Source organism: Montipora foliosa, chromosome 6, assembly GCF_036669935.1.
Source record: "Montipora foliosa isolate CH-2021 chromosome 6, ASM3666993v2, whole genome shotgun sequence".
NCBI lineage: Eukaryota > Metazoa > Cnidaria > Anthozoa > Scleractinia > Acroporidae > Montipora > Montipora foliosa.
Genome location: NC_090874.1, coordinates 1,667,817 through 1,685,316, shown reverse-complemented (window position 1 = coordinate 1,685,316; position 17,500 = coordinate 1,667,817). Strand labels below are relative to the sequence as shown.

The 17,500-nt window shown below is 38.3% G+C and overlaps 1 protein-coding gene across 8 annotated transcripts in view; it reads left to right on the top strand.

The window, feature by feature from the left end:
- LOC138006222 (ankyrin repeat domain-containing protein 55-like) overlaps positions 1–17,500 on the top strand; it is a 54,229-nt gene that overhangs the window by 33,586 nt on the left and 3,143 nt on the right. For 7 of the 8 annotated variants that reach the window (XM_068852403.1, XM_068852407.1, XM_068852406.1 and 4 more), the window contains 8 exons: positions 1,170–1,230; positions 3,270–3,398; positions 4,814–4,998; positions 5,230–5,435; positions 11,296–11,502; positions 11,824–12,002; positions 12,258–12,595; positions 13,404–13,534. In XM_068852403.1, coding sequence (XP_068708504.1) covers positions 1,170–1,230; positions 3,270–3,398; positions 4,814–4,998; positions 5,230–5,435; positions 11,296–11,502; positions 11,824–12,002; positions 12,258–12,595; positions 13,404–13,534 — 1,436 coding nt within the window. The remainder of the gene's footprint in view (positions 1–1,169; positions 1,231–3,269; positions 3,399–4,813; positions 4,999–5,229; positions 5,436–11,295; positions 11,503–11,823; positions 12,003–12,257; positions 12,596–13,403; positions 13,535–17,500) is intronic. The other variant, XM_068852408.1, reaches the window with a different exon arrangement.

Below are 17,500 nucleotides of genomic sequence, written 5' to 3'. Positions count from 1 at the left end.
ACTCAAATACTGTCTGTTGATTGGTCATAACTCTTATGAATTATTGAATTTTACAAGTTAATTTATCAATAATATTACAGGATACTGTTCTGATCAGTATGATATAAAGAATAAGACAATCCATGCATTCAAACCATAGAGGGTATTTAAATTAACAAAATTAAAGAGCTTTCTGTAAAGCTCCTTAAAAACCGACATTGTCATCTTACATTCTTACTTTTTTGGCTCTTATAACCCCATTACCTGATGCTCTAACCAGTGAGCTACTGGAGACTCTGTGGTGAGCACCACATTTCACCCTTGCTCACCACAGGATCTCCTGTAGCTCAGTGATTCGAGCATCCGACTAGTTCACAGAGGGTATCAGGTTCAAATCCCATCAGGGGCTCAAATTGTTTTTCCATTTGATGCATAAGATCTTTCACATAGTATTTCTCACGTTACTCGCTTAAGGGCCTCCTAACTGTTTTCTTAGAAAGAACCTATTCAAGGTTTGTATTCTCTGCCTAAAATAATTGCCCTCACCAATTTTTGCACCATCACCTCCAATATGATGAGGTGTCATCAGATGTCAATCTAGTGTCTATTATATTTCTATTAATTCTTTTAAACGATGGAATAACAATTCATAACTGACTTTCATAGTTTTCTTTGAGTTGGGTGAAACAGAGCAAAGTTAAATTTATCAATAGGGCTGATCCAATCAATGATAGAAAAGATAAGAACTTTCTTGTTGCGTGACTTGTATAGTGTCTATCTACATTGTAGCATACATGTACATGAAATGTGTGCTGATTGGGGACACCTATCTGAATTCTTATGTAATTTACAATTATCTAGAGTATACATATCAGTCAGTATAAAATGCAGACTGCAGACTGGGTCTAAAATGCAGAGTAATTGGTACAAAATAGGTCTCGGCCTAGGCCTCAGTCTGCATTTTACACCCGGTCTGCAGTCTGCATTTTATACTGACCGATTTACATATGTTTATTTGAAAGCACAAATAAATAGAATGAGGGATGGCAGTGGTAGTCGAGAAAAGTTTAGTTACTGCAGAGATGGCAGTGCAGAATTTCCTGTTTAACCTATAGGGGTCAAATTTTCTGTGAGGTTTTGTCTGGCAGTCACAGAATTCAAATCTTGTATCCTTTTGTTTCTTTGCACAGTTCTCTGGAAGTCCTGCTGCAGCACCTGTCACTTCAAGATGTAGAAGCTCGAGATAATGAGGTATGTACATTGAATGAAGACATAATGTTACTGAATCAGTCAGATTGCTTGAGCTAACATGTACTGCAGACAGAGTCATTCAGAAGCTTAATTTGATTATTAGTCCTAAATACTGAAGCAAAAGTCCTTGAAACTCTACAAAACCTACAGTTGCACACAATTTCCTTTAAAACAGCAAAGTGACCATACATGTATATTTTTGTGGGAAATAGAAAATTTAAGGTCTGAATTAGAGATATGAAGTTAATCATGTCTATAGTGGCTGGCCTAAAAAAGTCAGGTCAATGATCAGTTGGTTTCTTAGCAAGTCACAAGCCACTGCATGGGCAGTTTGCTGTAACATACTTCTATTAATTATTATACCAATCATTCCATTATTGTGAAATTTATGTGTTGCTGTACTGTAGGGCTAGCATCAAACAAATATTAAAAATATCGTGATCTTTGAAACAAATGCTGTTAATGCCTTAACTTAACCATTTAATATCTTTTGGTCGTATTGAGGTGCACTATGTTTTTCAAGAATTAAAACAGTATTTTTGTCTAAAATAATTACTAAACTATAGGGTGCATCTTACAGGCAAATATTGCCTGTTTCTCGTCCGAGGAGGGTCTGGGAAGGGGGGGGGGGGGTGGGGGTGATCTGGATCTCGCATCACAGGTTCATTTTCCCTACATTCACGAATCAATCATTCACGAGGAAATAAAAAGTATGGTAATCAAATGGAAGATTCTTTGGTCTTTGTTTGACTGCGATAAAGTAGAAGGGCAATGAATTTCATTGCTATTACATCGTAGATCTCTCTTCAATTCTTCACTTTCACATTTTTGAACTTCAAAACATCTGTCGTCCTTGATTTTTTTTCTGATGTTAAAAACCTGTCATGAAGTTCAAGTTATTTTAGATGGTACAGTATAATTTTTCATACAAATTTCACCTCCAGCCTATATGAGAAATAACCACAGTTATTAATTAGAAAACAGAGCAATAATTTACCACAGTGCGATGAAAGAGCTCCAAGGCTGTGAAGTGATAGTTCTTAGTCCTCTAGTGCAGATTGTTTTTGATGAGAAGTTCACTCTCTTCCTCTTTACCTTTACTTCGCGCAATTTCGTAAATGTTTCTTGAACTAATAATACGTGACCTGCTAATTGCCCTTTCTCGCAGTCGGAGACTGAATTGCTAAGGGCGCGGCTCAACGAGATCGGACCGAAGGAGCTGTGCTGCCGGCTAGGTGCTCGGCTCCTGAACACGACTCATGGATGACCTTGGAGCACAGCAGCATAGCCTGATGGAATAGGCTGTGAGTCGATTTTGCTGAGGGAGGTTAGGAGTTAGGAGGAAAACCGGAGTACCCGGAGAAAAACCCTCGGAGTCAGGTTGAGATCGACTGTAACTCAAGCCACATACGATCCCGGGGCCGAGAGTTCAACCCGGGTCGCAGAGGTGGAAGGCACTGTTGATAACCACTAAGCCATCCTGACTCCTCCTCTTTTACAGGCGACGTCAAAATGAGCAAAACAAAGTTGGCGCAGAGTCACGATGGTTGACCGTGTTGGCGGGAAACGTGGATCAGAAGTAAATTAGACTTCCGGTTTCCCTCGCCCCGTAGAAAGCGTCTGGTGTTTAAGTTCCCTATTCCCCATTTATGCCTTTTCATCCCTATCTTAATTATTCATCTCCATTAGTTTTCAAGAGCTGCTATTTGACCCAATAGGTATGGAGTTTGTACTTCAGGGTCCTCTTCTCCTAGGTGGGCTGCCACCCAAGGCTACAGAGTCCTTTGTACCTCACATTTTGTTGTAACTACAACAAGGGAAGGTTAGGGGTTACTGACATTTGCCAAAGGTGTCACCCCAGACTTTGGTGCGCTGGAGTGTACATGTACCCATAGTACATGAAGGCTAAGGCGGGGCTGAGGCACAAATAAAAAATTTCCTGTGCTACCTCAGTGCCCATATTATTATTATTATTATTATTATTATTATTATTATTATTATTATTATTATTTATTTATTTATTATTATTATATCTGCAGGGAATGAGTGCTCTTCATTGGGCAGCTTTCCATGGCCGAACAGGTCATGTCAAGTTGTTAGTTGAAAAGAAAGCAGATTTACTGTCACGTGACACAGATGGGAAACTGCCTCTTCATTTGGCTGCTCAGGTAATGGCCTAGTCATGCATATTATACAAGCATTTAGTCGTGGCTGTTAAACCTAAGATGAGCTTTGTGTCCTTTTTGGGTTGGAGAGGGGGTCATTTTCTGCCAAGTAAAGTAAACTGCAATGGGGCAACTACTGCGGTAGTTGAATTATTTGTTACTTTACTGAGCTGGCAGTATCCTTAAGGCTCAAGCCAAACATTGAACATAAAATCAATGAAATAGGAGGCTAATCCATTCTGATGTAATCCATAGGTTGGGGAAAATATCATCAGGGCACTATACATGCACAATTTACATGTACAGTGTACCTTGTTTGATAAACTCATGATTGGGCTTAATTTCCATGAGCAACATGAAACAATTTAAGGCTCTCAACATATTACACTCTCCGAGTCACTGTAGTTAAACATGCCAATGACAACCAGTATCTTTCCACATTCCACTTTAGTGTCTATTCCATTACAATTTCTTGTATGGGTGATGGCCATCCATGAAGTACCTAAGAGGGCTTGTCAGCAGTAACTAGTGAAGGTTCTTACAGATTTTGGTGGTTTAAGCAGAGGTCCATGTGGAGCACAATGGTTAAGACAACATGGTAACCCATTGATGCAAGAAAGTTCGGTTTTTGTTTAATGGCATCTTTGTATGACTGTCTGTCCGTACGTCGGACTCCATACCTCCAACTATTCATGTAAGCTTGTGTGCAAAATGTCACACTGCTGGATCCTGCATTTTTTGGCAAGGAGTTGCATGGTCAATGTACTGCATTAGACACTGTGTTTTTAATTAGTAAAACAAGCAAAAATTTTGAAGACAACCAAAAAACAAGCTAAGTATTTTAGAAGAGAAAAAGAGAAAAAACCCTGTAAGCTGGCAATGAGTATCCCAAAATGTATTGAGGTAGTCCATCACTATGTCTAAAAGTCTGTTTTAGTCATCCATGGACCCGTGTGGCCCATCTGGGTAGTCTATGGACTAGGAGTCAGGGGAATATACCTAATTTACTTGACTTGGAATGTAGAGGAATTAACAAGTTTAAAGGAATCATTTCCATACATTTGACTGTCTTGTTCTTATGTAACCTTACGTATCTTTAAACAATATCTTTGGTAGAAAAGTGGACTGCAAATCAAGAGTTTGTTTCCCTGACTGACTGTTAGGGAACAAACGCTGACTGTCATTCTAACCCGGCAACATTACTGTAACAGTTGTTTGTCTTCCTACTTTGCACTAACTTGTCCTTGGTGCCATAATGAGGCTCATAAGGCTCTGACTGTTGTTTCAAATGTTGCTTATATACTTGTAAATCACTAAGAATAATATATTGATAGTGTTTTGACTAATCAGCCCATAGCTGGATTGATAGATTACATGTATGCACTTGAAGTTCTCAAGAATAATTTTTTTTCCCTTAGAATGGCTTTGTCTCAACTTGCAAAATAATGCTTGAGGCCTCTAACAGCCATAATCTTGTTAATGGAAAAGATTTCTCAGGAAAAACACCCATCCACTTGGCAGCTGCTGCTGGACACTGTAATTTGATTGTTGAGCTGACAGCAGTACCACATTCAAACTGTGAAGCAGAAGATAATGAGGGCAGGTACATTATACTTTTGTGTTCTTTATACTTTTAATGACTTTAAAGTAATATACATGTAAAATTGGTTGCGTCATAAACTACAGGTCACCTTTGTTTTGTTCTCTTAATTCCCAGCTGAGCACCACACCAATTAACTATACTTGGTTTGAAAGTGATGTTTGGGAAGTTAAATGAATAAAAATGATGATTATTATTATGTGAAACTGTAAGGTTAAATATCTCTTCTTACAGGACCCCTCTTCACTGGGCTGCAGCAAATGGACATGTCGAATGTGTTGGTGTTTTGTTGAGACTTGGGTGTAACAAAAATGCAGAAGACAAACATGGTGGTATACCACTGGATTATGCTCAACAGGCTCAATACTCTAAATGCTGTCAGCTGCTCACAGATTATGACCCAAACAATCCTTTGGACCTGCATACACCTAAGGATAAGGGTAACAGTTCTAATGGTTTCATTGTGGTGCCAATTGTCCTGTAGTTTGTTTTCATCGGTATATGCATTATATTGTAGCTACAGTAATTACATGTATTAGCGCCATGCATACAGTGTTTCTTATACGTGACACTAAGGACACTTTCTGTTTGACAGAACTGACTGGCCAGACCGGGCATTTTCAAGCTAATTCTACAACGCCTTCAAATCAACACACTTCGAGGATGATATACACTGTATACTCCTCCAGAAGAATGCGAGGGTGTTATCATGCAAGCGTTCATTCAAATTTTTGCATTTTCTTTGCACACTGATGGTTCAATAAGAAAGCACCCTAGGTGACACCCTGCGAGCAGAGCCTCCTTTTGTCTTTTCATTTACTGAGGAGGAGAAAAGTAGGCTCTGCCCAAATCGCGTCAACTCTTTGAAGCTGCCGCAGCCGGAACTTCTGGACTAGTCAATCTTGTTTTCTCTCGTCAAACCGGTTTTCCCAGTGCGAGCGTCCGTTTAGTGACAAAACCGATGGTTATAATTGAGCCTGCTGGCATGAAAAACCAAGATGGCGGCGAGATCTGGCATATTAGGTTTGGGTTCGAGACTGTATCCTGGCAACATGCAGCGCATATTCAAAAAAGATCTTACTCCATTCATGCAGAGCCTTTCTCGAGAACGCCAAAATCGAGCAAGCAAAAGAAAGGCTCTGCTAGCAGGGTGCCTAGGTGATGCAAGGACAGCTGAAAATTTTTTTTCACTTTTTTCATTGGGTTGGGCGGGGTCCCTAGAACTTTTTGCCACCATCAGGTGAAATGCTGTAACTGGCTAAAAACAAGAAGAGTTTAAGAACAAGTGATTTTGGAAAAAATTTAACTATAAAAAACTGCAACAAAACATATCTAAATATTCTTTAAAATACTAAAACTTGGTGAAAAAATGATGACGTTTCTAGGTTAGCTAAACCTCATTATCAAGTTAGAATTATTTCAAAATTGCAAACTATAAATACTAAAAGAACAATAGTTGATAAGCAGCCTGTATAGTGAAAGAAAGAAACAATGAAAACTAAATGAAAAGTTTGGTACATTTGGACGGTATTTCTTGACACCAAAACTAGTAAAACATGTAGGGTGTAGTCACTATCAGCCTTTATTGAATGGGAATAATGTCAGTGTCAACGACTGTTACTCATGTACTCCCAGGTGTACTGTCGGTGTTGAAGTGAACTGGCTTATATGATTATCTTCGATGTGACTGTAAACAGACAGAAATCGTACCATTTCAGTCGAGTGAAAAGGGAAGGGGAAAGCTAGCAGTGATTTGACCGTAAGACTGAATTTGCTAAGAACATATGTGCCTATCATGCGATGTAAAAATTGTCCTATCGAAGGTTCGATAATGGGACGTTCGTCTGAGTTTGATTACCGATCGTTCGGTAATCGAACGTTCGATTGTGTTCGATTGTCAAAATTTTATTTTGAGCTCGATTGAGTTCGGCAATCGAACAAGTGGTGTTTGATTGGGTTTGATTACTGAACTGTTCGATTAGATACCCCGGGATAAAGAGAAACCACAAAAAACATGTGTGCTAAGGTACAAATCCAGTACATAGGGTATTTTTTTGCTTTTTTAGCTGTAGAATATTATTGCTGTCAGGAAACTTTTAGTGTAATTTCTGGTGTGAATTTGCAGGAAAGCTTTTCGACCTATTCATGTTTTCAATCGTCGTAGTTACTAAAACAAGGAATGACCTACAATGAAAAAACATTGACCTACGATGATCTACCAATTAGCTACAATGAGCTACTACAATAACCTACAGTGATCTGCAATGAGCTACAATGACCTACAATGTCCTACAATGACCTACAATGACCTACAATGACCTACAATGAGGTATATTATAAGATAAAATGATGTAATGACCCCCAGTAGCTACAATGAGAGCCCTACAATGGCATACAATGAGCTACAATGACCTAAAGTGATCTACAATAACCTACAGTGATCTACAATGACCCACAATGAGCTACATTACTACAGTCACCTACAATGAGCTACAATGGCCTGCTTAAATGGCTTACAATCAAAGAGAAAGACAAAAGAGGATCTTAGTGAAGAGTTTGGTGAGCGGAAAACATCCATAATTTGTGTGTTAATTGTCACGCAACGCTTTTAGTCCATTGCATGACAGCCCAAATGACAACAGCAATTACACGTGAGGCCTTGAAGACAGAAACAAACTGCGAAAAGATCCTTGCATGGTTTTCCTTTGTTTTAAAGCTAAAATGAAAATGTACAAATATCAAGGCTTCGCTTGGCAATGACAAGATCTTAATTAGAGCAGGAAAAAATGAAGAGAAAATTACAAATAAGTTATTCTTTCCACAATGTTTTCTTTGGTTCAGAGTGCACAATGAAAATGTTCAACTCGCTCAGCAACGAGGGTTTGATTGGTTCAAAGCCCAGAGTGGAATGTTTTTAACCTTTGTACTGCAAACATGCTGCAGTGCTCTCAGAGCTGCAAATTATCTTTTATTTTAGCTCATTACAGATCATCAGCTAATTTTAGCTCATAATGTACCTCATTGTGAATGAGGGGCCCCCCAAAAGGCCTTTCATTAATCAAAATAATCTTATGCAATGCTTGTGCAGCATAACTAACTCATTTCTTTTTTTTTGTTAAAGAAACCCTAACATATTTTTCTTAAAGTTCAGATAGCTAGATGAATTAATAACTGATTCAGGAAGAGAGTTCCAGATTTTTGGACCTTCATAAAGAATTGTAAATTGTTTGATGTTAGTGCGACAAAAATGTGGGCGATAATTCTAGTACCGTAATTGTGCACTTGGCAGCTTGTTTCAAATAAATTCAAAAACATAGAAGGCAATAACTGATTGTGATAATAAAACATGAACTTAGAAATTTGAAAGCAATTTAGTTGAAAAATGTCCATGATGCCTAGTTTTGAAAATAAAGGAGCATAATGCGCTCGGTAATTTGAATTCGTTATTGCTTGCACAGCACACTTTTGCAAGTAGAATATTCTATTTAAATTGGAGGCATATGTAGAAGACCAAGTGGAATTGCAATAAGTGATATAAGGATAAATTAGTGAGTAGTACAAGGCTAGCTTGTTTCTTGAAGAAAGGTAGAATCGAGAGCTAAATATAATACCAACGGATTTTGCGATTTGCTTTGATAAAAAACTTATGTGATGCTTCCAAGTAAGATGCTCATCAAGATAGAATTTGGTTACATTTGTTTGTTTTGGTAATTTAATTCCAAAGAAAATGTTAAAATAATGATTAGCTATTCTCTGTCTTGGTTTAAAGATAACATAATTAGTCTTTTTAGAGCTTGTTACATTTCAACCACATATCATAATTGTGCAGCTCATCATTTAATATATATACACTTAATGTATGGTCCCGTGGGAAACAGTTAGTTTTGTTAGGTTAACTAGTTTCCCGAGGCACCATGCAGACATTAATCCATTGACTCCCAGGGGTTCCCCATTGACGGGTAAAATCGTCTGGCCGGTTTCGGCCGGTTTGGATGTCGATGGGTTAAGTGCTTTGTTATATTTAGACTTTTCCTGCAACAATCCAGCAAAACATCCGAAGCAGGCAACAACCGCAGAATTGTATCCTGTTCAGGATATATTTGAGTTTGATCAGGGCCACGTGACAAAGAATCAACCAATCACAGTGCTCATTTTGTTGAGCGAAAGTCGAGGTATATAACAATACAGATTGTAACCTTTTTGGGTCTGAATGTGAATAAAAACTACTGGTGTCATCAGCAAAAAATAAAGGCTGAGTTAACTGAGAAGCATGGGGAAGATCGTTAATATATAGATATGAAAAACAGTGGACCTAAAATGGAACCTTGAGGGACACCACATTTAATAGTCTGCTTAGAGGAACATGTATAAATTGAACAAATTGTTTGCGACAAGAAAAATAACTTTTAATCTACTCCAAAGCCAAGCTACAAATACCATGATGTTCCAACTTGCCAAATAGGATTTGATGGTCATTTTAGCTTATTGAGATCACTGTAGGTCATTGTAGGTCATTGTAGGTCATTGTATGCCATTGTAGCTCTTTCTAGGTCATTGTAGATCTTTGTAGGTCATTGTAGCAGCTCACTGTAGGTCGCTGTAGCTCATTGTGGGTGATTGTAGATCATTGTAGGTCATTCCTTGTTTTAGTAAATACGCTTCGATCGTACGGTAAAAATAGCGCGAGAAAAACATTTCAGCTGAACTGTCATGTACGGAAGCTGTTGTGTATCATTTTTGCATGGAAAACCGCTTGTCAAAAATACTTTCTTCAAATCCTTTCCCAAAAAAACACTGAGGTGGTGAATCTCCAAAATCCGGATTTAGATTTGAATTATCCTCCTCGAGTGTGGATGCTTTGGATTCATGATCCGTTTTTAGATTTCGCCAAATAACGCACCATAAGTCTAAGCACCCATTTTACCATGGTTAGCTTTCAATAACTGTGTGACTCGCACGTTGACTCGCAAAACACAGGTCACATTCCACAGGTCACTCGTTGCAGGTCATTGTTTTACCTCTTTGAAAGTAACCCAAACCCCTCAATTTGACTACCCCTAGACCTAAGGTTGGTTCTTAGGCCTAGGGTTGGCAAAATTGAGGGTTTTGGGTTACTTTCAAAAAGGTAAAACAATGACCTGCAACGAGTGACCTGTGGAATGTGACCTGTGTTTTAGACCCGCCGTCGCGTGGCTAGCAGCCATGGCTCAATGGCTCAAACATTGTCCTCACACTTTGACAAGAACCGATCCAACCCTCTGTGTCTTTGATATTTTGATGTATTAATTGCAGCTTGATGTATTTGGCTCAGTTTAGAATAACGAAGGCAAGTTATTTCTCACACAGTAATAATCCTGCTGAATTAGCTACAGGCTCTGCAGATCACAATAATTACTCAGATTTGGTACCTTTGCTGATCTCCCTTCTTCCCAATGTTGTTTTCCTTTAATTTGCTTTAAATTTGCGCACCAAAGGTGGTGAAAGGGAAGTGTGATAAGTGTTTCAATTTTGTTGTTGATTTTCAAAGTAAGATGGTCTTATTTATATCAAGGGGCCTTTACTTTTTTGGTATTCTTGGTTTGCACTCATGTGACACAGTGGCGCTGTTGGATGGCAATACAATACAATTTATTTTTGCAGAATTTGAATAGTAATAAAGTTTAGTTCCCAGCGGAGAGACAAGTTATTGTTCTTGCCATCCCACATGGCTGCTGTGACGTCAGATGCAAACCATCAAATAAAGGGATCCCTTTCCGTTTTACTTTATTGCAGTTTTATATCAGTTTCTAGGCTTCGTCTGATAAGAGTAGGAAAGGAATCCTTTATAGATTGGTAATTGAAGGAGATAGAGAAATTATTTTGTTATTGATATCTGCACAATATAAGTTAATAAATATTATTTAAGCAATAGAGGACGTTTTCCGTGTTTCCATAGGCTCATCTAAACACGAGGAGGAGTTGGGTGAATTCGTGACAGTTATGCAAACCCGAGACGCAGTCTGTGCATAACACGGAAAAAAGTCCTCTATTGCTTTTATAAAATATTTCTCAAAGATAATTCGACAAATGAAGGAAAATGCTGGTTTTTTTACTTCTAGATTGAAACAGATTTTCTTGATACACGCTCATATCTCCTACCAGCCAATAAAAACATGCGTCTGACAACACATAACCAATCAAAATTCGCAGCTATTGACCAATGAGAGTGTGCATACTATCCTAATTATTTTATAAATTATTGTATTAGATGTCTTTTGTATTTTTCTTTCATATCAAAAGGTCCTTTTTTTGTTTCTTCAGAATCAGTGGTAGAAAAGCTTCATGTCCCTGACATTTGGCTTGGATCAAAGCTTGATGAAGTCAGAGTAATCAATGGTGTTGCTTCTGAATCTCAGACTGAACTTAGTGATTTTGAAGTACAAGACATCTTGGGCAGCTCTGGTGGCACTGCATCAGTGGAAGTTCTTGTAGAGATGAATATAGAAGAGGAGAGCCCCTCATATTCAGGTCGGATATGTGCTTGTGTTATTCACCAGCACCCTTTTTTTTTCTTTTTTGCAGAAAATTTCAATTGCTTTGCAATTTTTTGAAACTGCAATTTAATGCCCCAGGCTAATCTGTATTTAAGTGTGAACACAACCTATAGGCTACCATAGTATTTAAGGGGGTTCAATATTAACCCCACATTATCAAGAATTATCTGTTCATAAGCACGATAAGCAGTATGTGTTCCTTACTCAAATGTTGCTTACATAACATTCATACAAATGTTTAAATTGCATCCTTTTGAACATACTAATTGTGAAGGCTTGTTCTATTATTTCATAGACTGCCTGCATCCTGTTATCAATGGAGATAGTGATGTTGCTGATTGCAGCAGCGATGAGGACAGTCGTTATCCTCCTCAGATGGCACTCACCCCAGTACCACTCTCACCTGTCCCACCAGTTGATAGCAATCACAACAATTCAGGAAGGCCACCTATGTTACCCAGGTTCAGTTTTGAGGTGTGACATTGGTGAATCAATGATCAGGCTTAAAAAGAATATTCACTGGCCTTCAAAAAGTAGCAGCAAGTGAGATGATCATCATGTCAAAACTATCAAGGCCTCTAGAACTTCATGTATGCTCAATATTACAGGCTTCCGGATGAGGGTCCTTCCACAATCATTTTTGTTAAAACATAAACTTAAGAATTTAAGTGTAATCATGTTGACTAGTTTTGCCTTGGTTTGGTTAAAGTTAAGTTTGTTTTTCTATAGGAGCAAGTATCCCCGGTGGTGCGCCCATCAGTTTGCATGTCCTCAACCCTTGCGCCTATAAAATCCAAGACAATGCCAGATCGACTACGCATTAACAATATCAGGCCCACGCCAGTAAAACCGTCCGAAATACCGCCACCTTCCACCACAATAGAAGCACCCCTTGCTCCACTAAAGGTGACCAAAGCCAAACAAAATTCAGTTCCTGTTACTATTACACCACAACATGCAGGCTCAAGTTGTCCGAGGGAAGTTAGTACCCCAGAGATTGAAAATGGAAAACAGTTGACAAGGAAAGGGAAACTTAAAGTGGATCCCCTAACTCCCTCACCTACCAGGTTTGTTTTATTCAATGAACTAATTCCATGAAAATATATTTGTTTCCTTCATCAGCATCATCAAACATCTCTGCACTCAGTTATAATGGTGCTAGTTATTTAATAATTAGTTGGATCCTGGCTTCTGAGTGCAATGCTCCCGAGGAAATATCTTATCAAGGGACTTGCATACACCCATAACCTTCAATTTTTCTTTAAACGTTTTGAACTGTATTTATGAAAAAAAAGGAAATTTAATTTTTGTAGGGAGTACAGAAGAAGTGAGCCTTGACAAAAGTATACAGAATCTAAGACCGAGGATGCTTTCCTTTTGACAGAACTGGCCAGCCAGACCAATATCATCATCAAAGTATGTTAATATGAAGGCGTTGTAGAGTTAGCCCTTCCAAATGCTCGGTCTGGCCGGCCAGTTCTGTCAAATGGAAAGTGTCCCTTGTTTTAATTTCGAAGGACATTTCTAGTAAAGGTTAAAACAATAGAAAGTAAGTGTGCTGTGCTTTTTAGGCAAATGAGCGCGGAAAAAACGAAGGTAAAGGTTTTGCTCAAACTGAGACAGTGAACTGCGAGGTTGAAATAAACTTGATACAAGTTAAAATTAATTTACTAATAATTAATAATTTAATCATTTACATAGCGCTTTCTTCATAATGATCAACAGCGCTTCACAGTAGTTAATCTAATTAATCTAAATGTATACTAAAATGATACAAAAATGGAATATACAATAGAATCAGAACCCTAGTTTTACTAACCCGAAGGTAACGTAATCAATTCAATGTTTGAAAATTACTCTTAATTTCTTTCATAGTGACCATATGGACAAAGCAAAAGATAAACGACCTCTGGCAGGAAATGCTGCTGCCGGTCAGATCCTGCCTGTCATTTCAGATAACTTAAGTCACTTAACCCAGGTGCAGGGTACACGGCAAGACCAGATAGGTATTGCAAAAATTTAAAGTCATAAACTCACCCAGCTTCCCGTCACTCGGACTAATCGTTGAAGCTTTCAACATTGGATTTCTTTTTTGGCCATTTGCAGGTGTCCTCCGAATTGCTTTTCTAAACTGCGCAACATTATTACCGTGTAGCAAGACAATTTTGCGGATGGGGGATTTTTTTGTGGTTTGCGGGAACAAATTTTTGCGGTTCTCTGTTCAAACAGAAGAGAAGCAGCACATTTTATTTCCAACTTTTATTGTAGGTGTGTTGAGTCACAGTTCACTCTACTTACATACCGTATTAGAGACATACGGTATCACTGTAATACGTTCAATTACTGCGAAAAAGGAACTGAACAACAACAAAAGAGAACAAAAAGCCTTCCTCTACCATTCTCAACAAAATACTATTTTTATAAATTTTTACTTATGGAGACCGGGTCTTCAGCGTCGCTGCCCCTAAATTGTAGAACTCTATACCTTATGAAATAAGAGCAAGTGAGAGTTTGGACAAATTTAAATCTAAATTGAAAACATATCTGTTTTGCTTGGCGTATGATTGACTTGATTAGTGACTTTGTCATGGCTTAGTTTTTTATATAGTTTTAGCTTTTTATCGCTTTGGCAAGAATGTTTTTTATTTTTCCTTTTATTTTTGATATATTAAGTATGGTAGACTCCAGTATTTTTTCAAAGTTGTTACTAAATTTTTCGTAATATGTAAAGCGCCTTAGAGCCTGGGATAAGGCGCTTTATAAATGCTACATTACATTCCATAATACTGTTTGCCGGTTTGCCCACCACCTAGCAAATGGTGTTCCTTCAGATGACCCATTTGTTCCAGCCTAATGTACTGAATTGCTGTACACTGTATATTTTCTGCCCTTTACATATTGTTGAGTTAACTTTGCGATACAGGCTACGGCATGTACGTATGTATGTATGTATGTATGTAAGACCGCGTTGGGTTTTCCAGTGGAAAATCGTATTAATGCTCTTATTTAAGTCCAGTGTATATTTCTGAATTGGCACAAAACGGAGTTTTTGATTTGACTGAAGGGACTTAATTCTCTTAATTTTTACGGCGTTTTATTTGGCGGGTTTTTTATTCTACGGGAACTAATTATTTACGGATCGGGGTCAACTCCCGCAAAGTATTCATGCTATACGGTGTGCCGAAATTTGTAAACAACGCTACTGTATTACCTGAGCACTATGCAGTGTTAATTTTATTCTATTCACTGTCTATTATATTATATCATAGCCTATAAGAGATGGTGATTGTATTCTTTTTGCTGATGACACAAGCATCTTTTACCAATACAGGAATCCAAAAATGATGAAATTCATCGTGTAGCCACCGCGTGGCTAAAAGCCAACAATCTAAAAGCCATCATTTCAGAAAATGCCTCAGACCAAAAAGCTTTATTTAACACCGTCGATCGATTACTGTACCGTAAGACTGACAAGCAGTATCCATCATGTGAGTCTTCTCTAGAGCTATGCAATAACTTTTCGGATTTCTTTGTGAACAAGATCACTAAAATACGGACAGAGCTTCCAACTTTTTCGATTGATGACATTGTATTGTCCTTCACTGAAGAGCTGGACAGCCCTCGGTTCAACATTGCTCTTGACTGCTTCATTCCTACTACCGAAACAGAATTACGTGGTCTCATTCTTAAGAGTGCTAAGAAATCCTGCTGTCTTGATCCAATTCCTGCTAGCTTACTAATTCGGTGTTTTGATGACCTACTTCCGGTTATCACACGAATCATCAACCTCTCATTCTCATCTAGCACGGTTCCGACATCTTTGAAACAAGCTGTTTTATCTCCTTTACTAAAGAAACCTCTGTTGGAACTGTATCCTAAATTTCGTCCTGTTTCGAATTTAGAGTTTATTTCGAAAGCGATTGAGAAAGTCGCTTCAGTGCGCATCCTTGATCATTTACATGAAAATGGTCTCCAAGAGTGTTTACAATCAGCATATAAGGAACATCACAGCTGTGAAACCGCCCTGGTTCGTGTACAGAATGATATTCTTCGTTCTGTTGATGACAACCACTGTGTTATTCTTCTATTACTTGATATGTCTGCCGCCTTTGATACTGTGAACCATGTAACCCGCAAAGATTACATGTGGAGCGGGAGAAACGGTCGCAATTAAACCAGACAATTCCAACGCACAGCGGTAACGAAACGATATAAACTTTAATTGGAGTAACGCAAAACAGCAGCGGAGAACAGAAGAGTTCGAAGGTCGATTAAAGGTTTAAATTAAAACTTTGAGGTTGAATAGCAATTCGATGTATCTTGTAGCTGGGAAATGGTTTGATGAGATATTGTAGTGCAGAAAATTTGTTATGTTGTTGTGGTTCGAACTAGAAAGCAAAAGAAAAAAGCCTAAATGAGACAACGCCTTAGATATATTACTTGACTTACGCGCACGTGGCATTGCGATGCAAAACTAAGTAAAAACTAAAATTATCATGCCACATTACGATAATAAACTAATGGCTATAACAACGAAAATATGAATAAAAACGACTTACTTTAGTCTGGCTCCGAGTAACTATGGTAGCTGATAAAAAAGGTAGAAGTACTTGAAATAGCTTGTAACCAGCAAGTAGCGTTGCAACAATCCGCCTTGTGTAAAAACTACGTGACTATCAAGGGCGAAATCCGATCACTTAAAACAATCATGCAAGCTTGTACAGCGGTGCGATTGGCTAAATGAACAAAAGGAAATACATGTAATGCGCGAATCGCAGCTTAATATAGACAAACGAATTATTGTATTACGAAAGTAACAGACCATTCAATCCTTCTAAAAAGGCTGCATTCCCGCTGTGGTATTTCGGGTTCAGCATTAGCATGGTTCTACTCGTATCTGAAGGACCGCACGCAGTTTGTGAGAATCGGAGGAACTTCATCCAGCGTACAGGAACTGATTTGTGGTGTACCCCAGGGGTCTGTTTTAGGGCCCCTCCTGTATGTTCTTTACACGGCGCCGGTTGGAGATATCATCCGAAAGCATGGTCTGTTCTTCCATCTATATGCAGATGACCAGCAACTGTATGCCTCTTTCTACTTTGACGATGAAACGGAGATGGCAGCGGCAACGAGACGAATTGAAATGTGCGTTTCTGACAACCATTCTTGGATTGCTGTAAATATGCTGAAATTAAACACTGATAAAACAGAGCTCCTCTACTTCCACTCAAGATTTCGTCCACGTCTACAACTGAATCCCATTCAACTTGGATCTGATGTCATTTTCCCATCTTCTCATGCGAAGAATATTGGTGTTATCTTTGATTCCTCAGTGACAATGTCACGACACATAAACGCCATTGTAAAATCTGGCTATTATCATTTGAGGAATATTGCGAAAATTAGGAATGTTCTGACATAAGACACCACCAAGATTCTCATTCATGCATTTGTGGTTTCAAAGATTGACAGCTAAAATTCGCTTATATTTGGTCTACCCAAGCATCTGATTGATAAACTTCAGCATCTGTTGAACGCTGCAGCTCGATTAATTATGGTAGCAAATAAATATGATAGTATAACTCCAATTTTAAAAGAACTTCACTGGCTACCGATCGACCAGAGAATTATTTTTAAGATTAATTCAATTACTTTTAAGTGTCTTAATAACCTGTCTCCGTCATACTTAAAGGAACTTCTCACTCTGTACCGGCCCAATAGAACCCTCTGATCATCCTCAGATAATCTTAGGCTTGTGACTGTTCTCTACAATCTTAAAACTTATGGCTATAGATCTTATTCAGTTCAGGCACCTATCCTCAGGAACTCTTTGCCTTTTCATATTAGATCAGCTGATAGTATTAATTCTTTTAAATCTAAACTTAAGACGTACCTGTTCAAATCAGCATATAACCTTTAGTTAGTTTGTTTGTTTTATTGTTTGCATTTGTTTAAGCCATAGCTGTGTATGT